Source organism: Platalea leucorodia, assembly GCF_965183815.1.
Source record: "Platalea leucorodia genome assembly, chromosome: 4".
In the NCBI taxonomy this organism is placed as follows: Eukaryota; Metazoa; Chordata; class Aves; order Pelecaniformes; family Threskiornithidae; genus Platalea; species Platalea leucorodia.
In genome coordinates, this window is record NC_138826.1 from 102,719,586 (window position 1) to 102,735,055 (window position 15,470).

General features: G+C 40.6%; 1 protein-coding gene across 6 annotated transcripts in view; it reads right to left on the reverse strand.

Annotated features, from left to right (window-relative positions):
• Nucleotides 1–944: 944 nt before the first annotated feature.
• Nucleotides 945–15,470, reverse strand: part of CADPS2 (calcium dependent secretion activator 2) — a gene marked incomplete at both ends in the record, with an annotated part of 322,949 nt that continues 308,423 nt past the window's right edge. For all 6 annotated transcript variants that reach the window (XM_082308684.1, XM_082308683.1, XM_082308681.1 and 3 more), the window contains 2 exons: nt 945–1,115; nt 4,538–4,642. In XM_082308684.1, the coding sequence (XP_082164810.1) occupies nt 945–1,115; nt 4,538–4,642 (276 nt within the window). The remainder of the gene's footprint in view (nt 1,116–4,537; nt 4,643–15,470) is intronic.

Consider the following 15,470-nt stretch of genomic DNA (forward strand, 5'->3'; position numbering starts at 1 on the left):
TCTTTATCAAGGCATTGTGTCCTTGGATATTTGTTTGCTATATATATCTGCTCTATAAAATATTCGCTAGAAATCACTATATAAACTAAATATAAAAATCTTTCAAAAAACTTGTTCCCATAAGGAGTCATACAACAGTTCAAATGGTTTGAAATATTGAAAACATCTTTTAATTGTAGAATTCTATACAAACTTGGGTAGATACAGAAGTGGTCACGACAAAATGTGTTCTTATTGCCTGAAATTTTTCACAGAAATAGAAACATTGATGGCAAGCTTACTGACATCCAACATGATGAGATATCTTTAAACTTGCAAAATGAATAGACACAGCTACAGTCCTAAGTAGTTTATATGTGTTTGACTGTCCTTGAAGTCCTACTACTTATATACCAACCTCAAAATACAAAGAACCAAGATTAAAATTTTTAATGCACATCACAGAATAATGTAAAATTAAGCACAAAAAAGGTAAACAAAGTGTAATCCTGAAAATACACTAATTTTTTACCTAGGGCACTGACTTATTCCAAGAATGATTTCCTGTATAGTTGTGTTTTAAGTGAGGCACACATTTTGTTTTCCACACAGGACATCAATATCTGATGGAGATACAAGAACGAATGGTAACGAACAAAAGGGAAAGAAACGTAACCACAAGTGGAACTCAAATTCCATGCCAGTGTTCTTGCAGCCCTAAGCAAAGCTATACATGAAAATATGCTACAACCATTGTTCTCAAAAAGTCCTTGGCACTTTTCCTCTGATAATCTTACTTTCAGTTTTTTTTTAAAAAACGGAGCAAATTACATTTCTGCACCTCTATCATAAGGCAAAACTATAAACGCAACTACAAGGACAAGTTACCAAAAAAACCCCAAGCCGAAGATAACCCCCACCCTCAGACCATCACCCCCGAACTCCAAACGCTTGGTGAAACACTATCACCCTTCCTCCTCATCACTGTCTTTCATAGTAATGCCCTGAAGTCCTCCCGCGTCCGTGACGGAGACCGTGGCTTCCTCTACGGTCAGACGGCTGTGAACGGTATCGTAGGTTTTACTGTTCAGCGTTCCCTCCAGCACGCCTTGCAACCTGAAGTCCCGGTAGGTTTTCTGCGGCAAAAAGAAAACATCCTGAGCGGGACTCGAGCAAGTCTGAGCAGTCTTCCACTAGCCACTGACCACTTCTAGCATGCCAGCGGAGCAGCTTCATTCCTCCTGCAGCTAGGGACCTATCATCCAGAGTCTGCTAAAGATTTTGCGGTCTTAGTTTGTGGGCTGCATGGGATTTCTACAGAGTCTACAAGGCACACTTTGACGGTCATTCCTTTAAGAGATTGTGTTTTGTACTACATTTCTGTAACTGTATGCTGATGTCTCGGTAACTTCCATTTTTCTCATTTATTCAATAAGAAACTAACAAAAGATTTTTCTAATTGCATATTGAAACGTGAAATTCGCTACAAGTAGTTCTGTCATTTCACAGAAAACGTACGTCTGACTCTTCCCACATAATATGATTTTATTTGCATTTATCTTTACATTTATATGCCAAATGTGGAAAAAGAAAATATATTTTAGATTATGATCTATATTCTACAAAATAAAGGTTTCTCAGGTGACTACTTCAGTCAGTTAATTTACATTCTAAGCCATCTATATTTTGACTCACATCTACATCCATCTTTCTTTTTTTCCCCTTTGTTTCCCTGGCATCCAGCCTTCCTACGAAGCAGCAGGTATGACTTTCTTCTTTGACTTTCTATCAAGTAAGAATTCTGAGTGGAATTGTTTTATTCATTGATGCTATGTTCAAGTGAGCATATGGAAAATCATCTACTCTACCTTCTTTAACTTGCAACAGGTTTGAAATAATCTTTCTCAAAGTTAGCCTATAAAGCTGAGGACGTTGTGTACACTGTTACTACAAGTTCCCAATGCTTGTGGAAGAGAATATGGGAAAAAAGAAAATGGAAGATAATTAAGGGCTACCAGGCTCATTCCTCTGCCGGGGGAGACTGTGCACAACCTTAGAGAAAGAAAAGAGAAAAGAGCTGAACTTGTTTCACTCAATACTTCAGAGAACTGCAAAAGACACCTCTCAAAATGGGTAACGTTCAGCTGGGAGAATTTTTTCTGCCACTGTCTACGATGATTATTTAAACCTTGTTTGAATCACTGCAACCGAGATTTATTTGACTTTCATAGGTCAGCTTCAGAGTCAATGGATGCAGCTGATGTTTTGCTCACACACTCCTGCGAGTACCCTGCCTGGTCTTTTTCAAGTGTCACCACTGCATTCCCTTTTTATAACACTGTGCATTCAATTTCCTTTTATGCTGTTAACAGGTCCTACAGCAATTTCTTTCAGTTTTACATTGTATTCCTCCCATTCTCAGACCAGCACTCTGGGGTTCAGTCACTGCTCTTCTCTTGACATACTTTTGCAGGGTAATAATGTTCACTTCCAAGCTTAATTTTTCATTTCTCCCTAACTTTCCTCTTGGTTCTTGACCCTTCTTTAGTCACATCCCTCTGCACGTGTCTCAGGCACCTCACGATACCTTTATGCCATCATAAGGCTTTAATGGGAACAAAGAATGTTTCTTCTTCTGGTCATTCTTAATAATGCCACTACCTTTGCTGCATCCAAACATGAAAGAATCATCTGTTTCTTACTCATGCCATGTCCCTTAAAAATGACGTCCTACTTCTTTTTTGGAATATTTTCAAGAGATGACAGGGGCAATGCAGCCTCCCAGTTTTTCCGAAAGCGAACAGAGAAGTGCCTTCATTCACTCTAGACTTTGGAGGAACTGTGCCTCCCCACGTGCCTCTTCCCAGCTGGGCTGCAGCAGTGAAAGCTTCTTATGATACTCTGCTTGAACCATTGTTTCTTATTTCCCAGCAGCCTCCTGTTCAACGAGCTCCTGTTTTACCAGTTCTGTCTTCTTCACTCACCAAAACACAGGTGGACAAGATTTTCTGTCTTCCAGTACATTGACCACAACCTCTATGACTGACATCAGCTTCTTCAATCTCCTGTATCCACAGAAGGTGCCATGGAATAACACACTTGGAATTTACGTGCGAAGCAAACCAGGTGTACGGGCAGAGAAAGGCTACCGCCATAACCAGGGCGTTCCCATCGCCACCGGGGCCTGCTTCTTCTGAGCAAGGCTACTCAGGGTGCCAGGCTGCAGCGGGAAGGCTGGCTGACAGCGCTGCTCATTCACCTGAACTTCGGTTTTGTAAGAGCCTCTTCTTTTAATCCCCCAGGTGATATTTAACCAATATAATTTAGCCTGCCCATGCACAGATCTCACTGGGCACGGGGCTTAGATCCTGTGACGCTTCCCCCCCTCCGAGGATGATAACTACCTTCACTTGAGAGGAGCTTTAAACCTTTCACAAGAGCCATTCATTTCAAACACAAATAGCAACCTGCTTTTGCCATTTTGGCACATTACGTAATGAAGAGCCAAATCCTGTTCCCAGAGAAATCAGTTAAGGTCAAAAATAGCAAAGCTAAGCTTGGGTGGTTCAGGGAGCCATGATGGCATCATTATTATGACTGCTTTCTTGCATCTCTCTTTCTATTTTTTCCCTTTAGCTAGTGAATCCTGACAGTTGTGGGACACCAGTTGCAATTTTGGTGTCCACGAGTTGAAACACTTCTGACTTTACAGTCTTGCATGAACTTAATGAGAAAATATTTTGAAGAAATCAAGGTCACCATTGACAACAGGTGCTTCTTATTCCACATTTATACGGATAACAAGAATGTTCAGAGTTAAACAAGACAGAATTAAAAGGAAAAAAATCTGAAATGGCTCTCTGTCTCTTGCCTAAGGGTATTAACTAAGATCTGAAAAGGAGTTAGGAGGAAACTTTCTTTTATGGCAGGTTAACCCATAATTGCCTATTGCAAGGTATTTTACACCCCGCCCAGAAGCATTTGATATTGGCCAGTGTAAATGACTGAGGACTGGACTGGAGGGATTGGCTTTTCTATTGATACTTATCCTGGAGTATGAAAGATTAGAAAATGTTATCTAATATATTGATTATTGTTTTCCAATTGAACCTAGTAATCACATGTGCATAAAAAAGAAAATAGTTACTTTTTAGGAGAGTGGAAAAGTGGAGAAAGAACGCTATTGGGATTATTAAGGTAAAACAAAAAAAATCAGTAACACGACAATAATTTATTAGGAATACCACACAGCATTGCTGCACAGCTAGCAGTAATCTGTTAAAATTCCTTGGAACAATCTTAATCATCACTGAGTCCAGAATGGATGGCAATTATTAGTGCACATATAATTAACATGAGAGGTTTAAATAAATTGTTTTTCTCCTGAAATTTGCTACAACTGTGAAAAAAAAACAAACCCTCCCAACCTAAAACTACATAAGTTCGCAACTTTATTCCACATTTTTTAACTTTTAGGGTGATCTATACTTATCCATGTTAAGACTTTATCACTTTTTTCTCTTTACTATGCAGTCTAACACAAACACATTTTATTTACCTTCACTATCTTGATGAGAGTCTTCAGCTGGTAGATGTGAAGCTGAAGGTCTAATCTATCAGCCAACCACATGCATATGACTTTCATGGAGCTGCTATACCATTGCTGAAAAGAAGGATAAAAAAAAAAAAACCACAACACCAAACAACCCTGCAGTATTCATTTAACAGATTTGGTAATGAGAGGTAATGAAACACTTTGAAATGATCACAGATCAGCACTTGAAGTCAACAATGATATGATTTCCTGGTAAGAGAATGGTATGGGTCAGTAGGAAATCAAATAACTTGACCTAGACTGTTCTTTACATGAATTAGCAACTGCCATTTCATCTTTCTGTTACAACATTTTCCAGCAAAATAGCGTTATGCACTTGGCTATCTGTCAGTAAGAATGGATATTAAATACACCATTACATGAGAGAATTGACAGCTAAAACAGCCAGGGAAAAAACAGGCAGGGTATCTTGAGAGAGAATTTGCAGTACCTAGATTTTCCAATCCAAATAGGAAAACAGCATCAAACATACAATGTGGTATCTGTCTTGCTTTTTTTCTTTTAAATCACCTCTTCATTAAGTGGAAAAACTCAGAAATTCATGGAAACTGTATTTAAGTTAAAACACCACTCCACCCCTCCCAAAATAACCACGTTAAGGTTTTGTTTTACGTTAATTACTAATTATAATTACAGCCTAGCTTATTTCCTTTTTATGTCTTAGGCACGGGTATGTTTTCACTCAAAGCTTCACGAATGGATGGGGTAAGAATAAGCTCTCTGCTCTTGGTGTCTATGTTACCGTAAAAAAATGCTCAGATCCAAATAGCTACTATAATAGTTCTTTCACATTAACTGGATTAAAAGAGATTTTACTAAATATGGTTGTAGCAGTTTTCCTTCCCCTCCTGTAAAATACCAACCAGATGTCATTTAGTCAAACTGTAAAAAGGAAGGGATTTTTTTTTTTTTTTCATTTTAGTAGCGAGAGATTAAAAGAGGTTGTGTCGTAGCTCTGTTTCTAAGTCTCTGTCCCCACAGGGGAGAGGCTTAAATTCCTTTCTTATGTGATTTCCTCTGTCTTTACAAAATACACAGAGCTGCAAAGAGAGGAAACACTGCGCATATTTTAAAATGCAGCATGTTAGGCAAGGTATACATAGTGAAGTAATTCAAAGGAAGGATCTAACATGTCTCATTAGCCACCTCTACAGTAACGAATAAAATAAAATATATATTGAAAACATGAAGCCGAGTTACTGGCTACTGGAGGTAACAAAAGACAGAAATATTCTTTCATCCAAATGTAAGCTCTCTGGAAAAAGCTTTGGAGACATACAGTAAATACAGGTAAATACTTTTTCCTTACAGGTAACAGTCTCATCTCATTGTAACTATCAGTTTTCAGGTAAGTTTGAAATCAGATTTTCATATAATAAAGGTTTCAATTTATTTTGTTTAATGTGTTCAAATGTATTTTAATTACAAATCATTGGAAAGAAATTACTTTTACATTTTTTAGAGTTTCTCCTATTAACTCACTATTTTACAGAAGTGAACAAACACACCACAAAATGTAGATAGGTGCACATTTCATAAAAGTAGCTTGATTTGTTCAATAATATGTGGGAAGCATTGCGTATCCATAAAATACTGTTTTTTATCACTGAATGACACTCTTATACTGTTTATGTTATCTCACCCCAAACACGCACGCTGGTTTGGATTTCCTTTATTATTTGTAAAATATTTTTAATGTGACAGAGTTGTTACTAAGCGGCAAATGTAAACTACATGACAGGTGTTGTATGTATACAGATGTTTAGAAAATAAAATACAGTTGAGCTTATTCACTCAGGGAATGCTATTGATCTAATAAACGTAAAAATTCATATGCCAAGCGTTCTACCCAGAATATCTATTTGCAGTAAGATGAGCCCAATTATTATATCATCACTCAGACTCCACAGTTGTTAATCTTCAACATAATCATGGTAGAGAGAAGGATTTTAGTAGCGGAGTTTTCTCAAAACTGGTATTCTTCCATAAAAAAAAAAATCCAGTAACGCATCCACGATACATTTGGTTTGTAGAAAGCAGAAGGGGCTCAAACTTGCTCACACGAGCAAACTAGAGAGAGGATTGGAAATCCTGTGATTGGTTTCCCCATGCAACACCACTGAATGGTGCCAGATCACTGAGAACAGACCCAGCCCCGGTTTTCTGGCAAAACGTGTTTCAAAGCCCAGCCAGATAACTTAATTAGATGGATGCAGTAAAAATTAGACTCTCCAGACATATCTGTGATATGCTTACATGCACTGAAAACAAAGCCAAGAAATCGGAGGGAATTACAATATGTTTTCCTGGCTAGTTTTGATACGTTAAACTTTCAGTAGAAATGTTTAATTTGGTGATCGTGAAATGATACTACGATACTTGCTCCTCTGTCAACGTACACTGTTCAGAAAAAATACGACCGCTATTGTATTAGACAAAGATGTATTCTTATTTTGAATTGTCACAGTATTTTTAATAAAAATCACATCCAGTGTATTTTTAGAGTCCTCCGAGAGGTACTTGCGGATAGGATTCCTGTTCACTATTGGCCTTACACCCACTGGTTTTGAGTACTTAGTATAGGCTGAAGCTGCATAAACATAAATCTGCTGGACTTCGTAAGAAGAAAAGTAAATATTTCCCTATCGCTTCTTTTGGAGCCTGTTAAAATGCACAGCCCTGCAAATGCCTCTCAGAGGCGGAACCCAAGGCCACACATTTTGACAACCGTGAGCACGTTATAGAGGCAGGGATGCATCTACTGTGACTTACGGGAATCTACTGCAAGCTCAAAAGCTTCAGCGATTAGATAATGGTCCGGAGATTACACAGTTTTTAAGTAATAATAATAATAAAAAAGTCCTGCTAACCAGTTTTAAGAAAAAGTCACTTTCCGGCTAGCAACAATAGCACTGCACGGACAATGCGACGCTTGCAGATGTCAGTGATATGGTATTAGTGCCATAGTCTTTGCTGTCGTCTATGCAAGAATAAAGCAGAGTAAGTGTTTATTATATATTTTTTTCACATCAGCACATAACAGCAGCCAACCACTTTAACAAAAATATGTTTGCCTCCCTGTCCCGTGTCCCCCCCCCCCTTCTTATTCATAGCTCATCCAGCTCCTGTAAGGGCATGCATTACTCACTTCATTTTCCTGAGATATCTCTTTTAAAGTAAAAAATAAGAGAAAAGGAAAGGCTAGGGTTGACTCTGTGAGACCCCTGTATTTATTCACACTTATTGTGCATGACTGTAGACTGGTAAATCATATTAGCAGCCTGTCTCCCCATCAAGCTGCTACTTGCTTTCCAGCCCTGGGAAGGTTCAACAAATCAACAGGAGCACGGAAAACAGAACATCAGTCTAATCTAGTGTTTAAGGTGAAGTTTTCAAACCCAATCTAAGAAGATCTTTAGAGCAAGCAACAAGCTGAAGGGCTCAGAAGGTGGTATTGACAATGAAAGAGTGTTGAAATATTGAGAAGCGCAGCACTTGTGCATTTTTAATAACAAGAGGGTCAACAAGGACACAGCTCCCTCAGTGCCAATAGTTGCCACACCAGGGCTATAAACGCTCTCAGTTCATCAGATTTCTTAAACAGTTCATCAGCTTTCTTAAACACCCTAAACCCCCTCAGCGGACCTTTAGTCTTAAATTAACAAACCAAAGCAATGAAAGAGGGTGCAGCTTGAATGGCCAGCATTGATCCCCAACGGGGCTCGGCGCGGCTACAGGCACTGAAAAACTCGCTCCATTGTCGGGAGGAATTGACAAACCTCCTCGCCTAAATAGTCCAGCTGAGGCGGGCTGGAGGCACGCAGCTGTAAAGGGCTCCCCTCGCCCCGCTCCCAGCGCTCACAATGCGCCAGGCATGAGCTCTTTGTCAGGCCCAGACTCTGCAATTTTCTAACAAGGATTAAAGTTGTTTCTCGGCAGGGCCAGTGAAAAGCGATTTAGCAACATACCGCGCTTTCTTCAGGCAAGTTAAAGAGAAGTAGTTAAGGAATTTCATTATTCTGTTGACCGGTGGAAATACAAAACAAATATATTAAATATTCACCATCTTTCTGGGTGCCTGAGCTATAACATTTGCAGAACGGTTCAATTAAATATAACACTTATTGGCTGAAAGCAAGCACTTCAGATTTATTTTTGAAGTTTTATAAAAAGGTGCAGCTGTTTGCCACCTGGAAGGAGGCTCAATACATACTAATACACAATGCTTTAGTCCTCCTAGGGCTGGTATCCCTCACGCCTGAGACACAAGACCCCGTCGAGTTTCTCTGTCTTGCCTGCTCTTGATAAATGGGCACTGTCAAAATGCTTTTTCTGCTGAATATGGCAGGGGGAACGGCTTTGCTAGGAACTGCATTTTATCTTCCTACCGAAGCCTTTATCGCACTATTGATCAGGAATTGAGTCGCTCAGACGACAACGGCATGTTTTTACTTCCTCCGGCTCTACTTTTCCTACCAGGAACGAGAACAGAAAGTATTCTCACTGAAGAGACTGAACATCAAAGGCAGCATAAGCTAAAATGCACAAGAGGTACTATGAGCACATTCAATATTAAATGCTCAAATACCCCATTTTTATGACAAGGCAATGCTATTGCATTGTGTCAAGATTTTGGTAGCTAGCATTAGTAGTGTGCCAGGGGACTTTTAGAACATTTAAAAAAAAATGTTAAATGACGAAAGAATACACTTATTCCTTCAAAATGCAAACAGCAAAAGTTAGAAAAAAGTTCCTGATGTAAGTTTCATAATTTATTTCCCTCTTTGTAAAATATGAATAATCATACTGACTTCCTTGGTTGAATGTCAATGATAATGAGGGCAACAAGGGTTATTTGTCTTGTCTTTGAAAACACGGGGGTTTAGAAGTTTTAGCTATATTTTTAACTTTAGGTATAGACATCACCCACTTAAATGAGGATTTTCACCTGAGCAGTGACGAGTTCGTACGCTCTTCTGAAGGCTGGAAAGCCTTGGTAACTCTTAAAAAAACCCAAACCTGGGGAAGGATTTCTCAACCTGTGGGCCACCACGATTTATCAGAAGGTACGTACACACAGGAACACCAAAGTAAGAAATCAAGTCAGAAAAAGTAATTAACATTCAAAATATCTTTATGTTTTTGCAGAAATGAAAAATATTTAGTTGCAAACTAAAAGCAACAATGAAGCAACTTTGCATAAGATGTTTATGCTTTTCCCTCAGGTTTAGGTCGCCTTTTGATTAAGAAAGCCTGAGAAACCTTTGAAGGTTGAGGAAACTGTAGGTCGACATAAACAGAAAATTCAATATCAACGCACAAAAATTTTGTTTGTACTCTGTTCCCAGCCTATCAATTCTGATTCCTCACACAGGCAATTTATGAACTAGTTAAAATAACAATTTCTTCTAATGGAGCGAGACCAGAACTTGTTGACTAGTGATGTAGTGCCCTCCCACCACTCTCTCCTGTATTTTCACTCCCCTGAGAGGAACAGATTATCTCCCCAGTGACTTTCCTTTTCTAGATTGCACTGGTCATAGATGTGCACCAGTCTGTGAGGCACTTCCAGTCGCACTTCCAATGACAGTAACTGTGTGGGTGACCAGGAAAATGAAGGAACAGAAGCTAGGGAAACCTGAGAGAAGAGAAGGCTCTCATGCAGGGGCTTTCCCATCCCACGATCATCTCCATGTGGTTTCATGGCGATGGCCACTGCCCTTCTGCGACACACTATCCAGCCCCACAAGGACGTGGTTTCTCATACATAGCCTCACGGTGCCACAACATAAAATGTTCCGCTACGTTTGACTCTGAGCACCCAAGTTTACAGTGCCATTCCTGAAAAAATATTCTCATCAAAATCCAGAATTTTGCCTTCGTAGGAAGTCCATGCAAACATGATTTTTTTTTTTTTGTGCGTGTGTGTCTCAACATTATTGTTCTGAATCAACAGAGAACTTCATGTTATTGAGATATGCTTCTACAGTAGAGACAGTAAGATTCAGTTGGCAGAAATGGTCAGTTAGCTGGCCTCTGACTGTAAAAACAGAAATGATACCATCTCCAGATATAAATTTTCAAATACACTTGTAGCCTGGCTAGTCTTACAGCCACCCTAATGCTTCTGGCTGTCTGGTTTTTGGGAAGATAGTAATCCTTCTGTTTAGGACATCAAAGAAGTTTGTGTTATTTCTCTGAAACCTGAAATATTTCTCCACCTTTTGACTTAAAGCACTGCTATGACTGGAGAAAAAATTTTATGTGGCATAAATTTCATAGCAAAATGAATATGGGGGAAGCAGCTGACATTATGACTGTGCTGAGTTAGAGCTGTATATCCATTTTATGGGCACCGATGGAGCCCTGCTTCACCTGTGTGCTCACTTCCTGTGTATTTACTGTATCAGGACACACTATTTCTATTGTTATTTAAAACCTATAAAATACAATCAATCAATACAAATATTAAAACTGAAAGGGTACTTTAATGTACTTTAGCTTTCATCCAACAATAGTATATACCCTTTGATATGCAGGCATCAGACCTGGAAGGCTTGGGGGGCTTACTTTTGCCTTTTCTTAAATGTTCACGAAGTTCAAGGAGAATACTATTGCTTTTGGGGGTCACCATGATGCCACTACATTTATTCATAGAATCATAGAATCGTTAAGGTTGGAAAAGACCCTTAAGATCACAGAGTCCAACCGTTAACCTATCACTGCCAAGTCCACCACTAAGCCATGTCCTCAAGCACCATGTCCACCCGTCTTGTAAATACCTCCAGGGATGGGGACTCAACCACTTCCCTGGGCAGCCTGTTCCAATGCCTGACTGCCCTTTCAGTGAAGAAGTTTTTTCTAATATCCAACCTAAACTTCCTCTGGCACAGCTTGAAGCCGTTTCCTCTCATCCTATTGCTTGTTACTTGGGAGAAGAGACCGACCCCCACCTCACTACCACCTCCTTTCAGGTAGTTGTACAGAGCAATAAGGTCTCCCCTCAGCCTCCTCTTCTCCAGGCTAAACAACCCCAGCTCCCTCAGCCGCTCCTCATAACACTTGTGCTCTAGACCCTTCACCAACTTCACTGCCCTCCTCTGGACACGCTCCAGCACCTCCATGTCCTTCTTGGAGTGAGGGGCCCAAAACTGAACCCAGTACTCGAGGTGCGGCCTCACCAGTGCCGAGTACAGGGGCACTATCACCTCCCTGGTCCTGCTGGCCACACTATCCCTGATACAAGCCAGGATGCCATTGGCCCTCTTGGCCACCTGAGCACACTGCTGGCTCATGTTCAGCCGGCTGACAACCAACACCCCCAGGTCCTTTTCTGCCAGGCAGCTCTCCAGCCACTCCTCCCCCAGCCTGCAGCGTTGCATGGGGTTGTTGTGACCCAAGTGCAGGACCCGGCACTTGGCCTTGTTGAACCTCATACAATTGGCCTCGGCCCAACGATCCAGCCTGTCCAGGTCCCTCTGCAGGGCCTTCCTTTGGCAATTTTTTTTTTTCCTAGAAATTTTCATTTAAGAAAAACTGAAAGAAATGAAGATTAAACTACGCACGAGTGGAAAATCCATGGAGTTAGCTTTGTTGGAATGATGGGGCTAGCAGGCAGTACAAACAAATGAAGCCTTTTCCCTACACCAAAAATCAAGACTTTTAAAAGCCCTTGATCTGGAAAATGGAAATGATTAAACCAATATTAAGTGTCATATGAAAAAAACTCTATTTATCTCCGCTCCCCATTTCACTGCAGTTCCTTTCCACATTTTCATTCAAGGACCTGTCCAAACGCCCCCCTGTTGCTGTATCACACACTTCTGCTGCAATGCGCTCAAGCCCCGTGTTCCCTCACGTGCTCCTACTTTGCACAGAGCCCCTGACACACTCCTCTTCCACCCCACCAGTGTCTTAACTTCCAATGCTTGGCACCACTTATCAGGGCAACTACCTGGAAACATCTCAGGCTTCCAACCAGCTTCCATGTTTTGCTTCCTCCTCTAGGCCTGAAATGCTAAGCTGAGTTTTGAACTTTGGCTTGGGAACGTGCAAAAATTTTCACAGCCTCAATTACAGCTCCATGTACCAGGAAAGGAGAAGTGAGAAAGAAACCACTTACTACTCTCTGCTTCAACACTCATACTTTTTGTGATAAAGGGATCAGGACCAAGATTTCTTTAGCTTGGTCATTTCAGCAAACTCTGTTTGGGTACAAACCACTTCCCCACCCCCCACCCCCTTTTTTTTTTTTTTGCGTGTGTGTGATTGTAGCAGATTTATTAACTTGCCTCTTGCACTCTTACTTGGCCAAGGAAGAAAGCTTTTCTTCCTTCCAGTTGGACTCTTCCTTTGGTTTCCTTCTGCCTTTTCTGTGCCACTACTCCAACGAACCTCTCAGGGAGCTCAAAAAACATTTTGTTTTTCTTAAGAATGACAAATTGATGAAACAAACACTTTAGTCTCTAGTCAGTCTCTTCCCTGCCTATTTGAATGAAGGATTCCCACTGTCACTCCCAAAGCAACTGGCAGAAAAGAGAAAGGAGCTCAAGGGAACCTTGACAGAAAGACCCTGTTCAGCAGGACTCATGACGACAAACAAGTGAACAGTTGCTGGATGTGATATTTTGGTGATACAAGGAAACACATTAGGCAGGCTAGCTTTCAGAAATCAGTAATGAGAAGAAAACAGAGAACGAGTCTCATTTAAAAGCTTATTAAGCATCTTTGAAACTTCTAAGCAAAAAGGATGTTGTTCTGAAATAACAACATCTAACATATGAAAAGCTTATCTTTTAGGAAGAAAGTAAATTTTTCGTATTTTAGGCTTATAATTAGAAGCTGGCTAGGTGCTATGGAACTGCTGCCAATTCACAAATAAATACTCACTTTTAATACAAAATATACAGTACTTATCTCTGCCTGCATTGTATATTGGTTGCTAAACAGCAATTTACAATATTTATGCTACTTTGTAATGTTTGTGACCTTTGTTTTTTTCTGGCTTCTTCACATATGGTAGATGCACTGGGAAACTGGAAATAACTTCCTTCCCTATCTGGACATATGTAACGTTGCTGTTCTGATTTTAAACACTAGGTACTAACGTAACGCTCCTGACCGCGAGAGACTAACAGCACAAACAGTTTCCCTACTCCACTCTGAATACGCGGTGCATCTGTGAACAGTACTTCCACAGGTTATTCTGGTGCTACAACTCTCCGGAGCAAACACTGTCAGTCCTGCTACGCTGCGTGTTGTGTTGCAGTTTGGGTGTATCTGCAAACATCCTCCAAGGCACAGAATGGGGAACATCACTTGAGTGACCTTGAAATGAAAGGCAGCGTGGACCCTCAAAATAAACAAACGAACATAACGCAAAATGACCAAGTTGTTAGTCGTTGTAACACTAGGCTCTTGCTATCAGGCTCTGGTTTTACAAACTTTATGAACGCGCGTAGCTATACAAATGCTAAGCAGTCTTCCTAAGTGCATGCGTAACATTAGTAAGGTCCAGCTTCACTCTGCCTGTGAAGCATGTAACTGAGACACCTACTTTGCTTTTGCTGTCATCTGGGACTCCCCGGGGACTCCTTGGACTGAGGCATCAGCCAAGGGTGATTCAGGGAGGTGGCAGAGTACTCCTCTGAGCTGCATCTCTCCCTTAAGGCGAGTATACTTTCAATATCTCTACCTTGTATCAAAAGTGAGGTGGACCAAAGCTGGGCCAAAGTCTGTGTTGTAGCTTTTAGGTACTGACTCACGTTAGTAGCTCTTGTCCCAGAGTCTTCTATTTAGACGCCCTGCTCCATGTGGAACGAGGTCAAGTACATATTTTAATTAGAGTATTTAAAACATCCTGGGTTCCTCTGGGTGAATATTTACAGGCAGCTCATTTCTTTCCACCTCAGCAATCTTGACTCATCCTCTGCTTACTCTGTGTGCTATTGTAGTGGCATACGACAGGGCTGGATGCAGCTGTGAAGTTGATAGGGAGTTACACAGTGGTGTAGCCACTCCTCCCCTAGGCAGCATCGATTGGGCACCACACTGAGCAGCGCTAATGCAGAGCACAGGTCCAGCCTCCTGCCTCCCTCTTGCTTCTCTCCTCCCCTCATCTCTTTGGAGAAAGTATCCTTGGATTGGGCAGGTGCCTGTTTGCTCCTTTCCATCTCTGACCCTATTGCCCGTGTGCACTCTTTCAGCTATGCAGATTTTACAGCTGCGTGGCTTTTTTTTCCTGAAGCTGATTTTTCTGTTCATTATTTGCACTGTTTTTCTTGCACACTGTAAACACTTTTAGTACAGTGCAAATACAAAGGATAGTCAATGCTGTGTAAATTAAGAAAATACACAATGAAACACTTGAAAATTATTTCAAGGAAATAATCTCTATATAGGTCAACACTTTTGCACGTTTAAATCAGCACTATAGCTTCAGTTCCCCGTGATCAAACAGGTTAAGAAGCTCTTTCCATTGATGAATCACTGGCGCTGCCAGAGCGCTCTGCAGCATCCTCACCTGGTACGATTTACAACACAGCAACTTCTTTCTGTTACTCCAGACCCATTACAGTAAAACTACATTATTCTTACGCTTTCTGGCGCGATTTTTCTTGCAATATGATCAACAATGTGGTTGCGTGTCTATTCGCAAACACTTACGCGGAGTTTTGCTTGATTTTCCTTTTTAAGCTAAGCTTGACTCAAATGAAATACAAGTATAAATATCAAACCCGCAAGTAAGGTTTGAGAAACCACAAGGTTCTCCTGCTGTTTATACGTGTGTGAATTACAGTACATCAAGAAATCAATATTCCCTAGATGGTGCTTGTGCCTGGCACTTCATGGTGAACAAACATTAGATAAGACAATA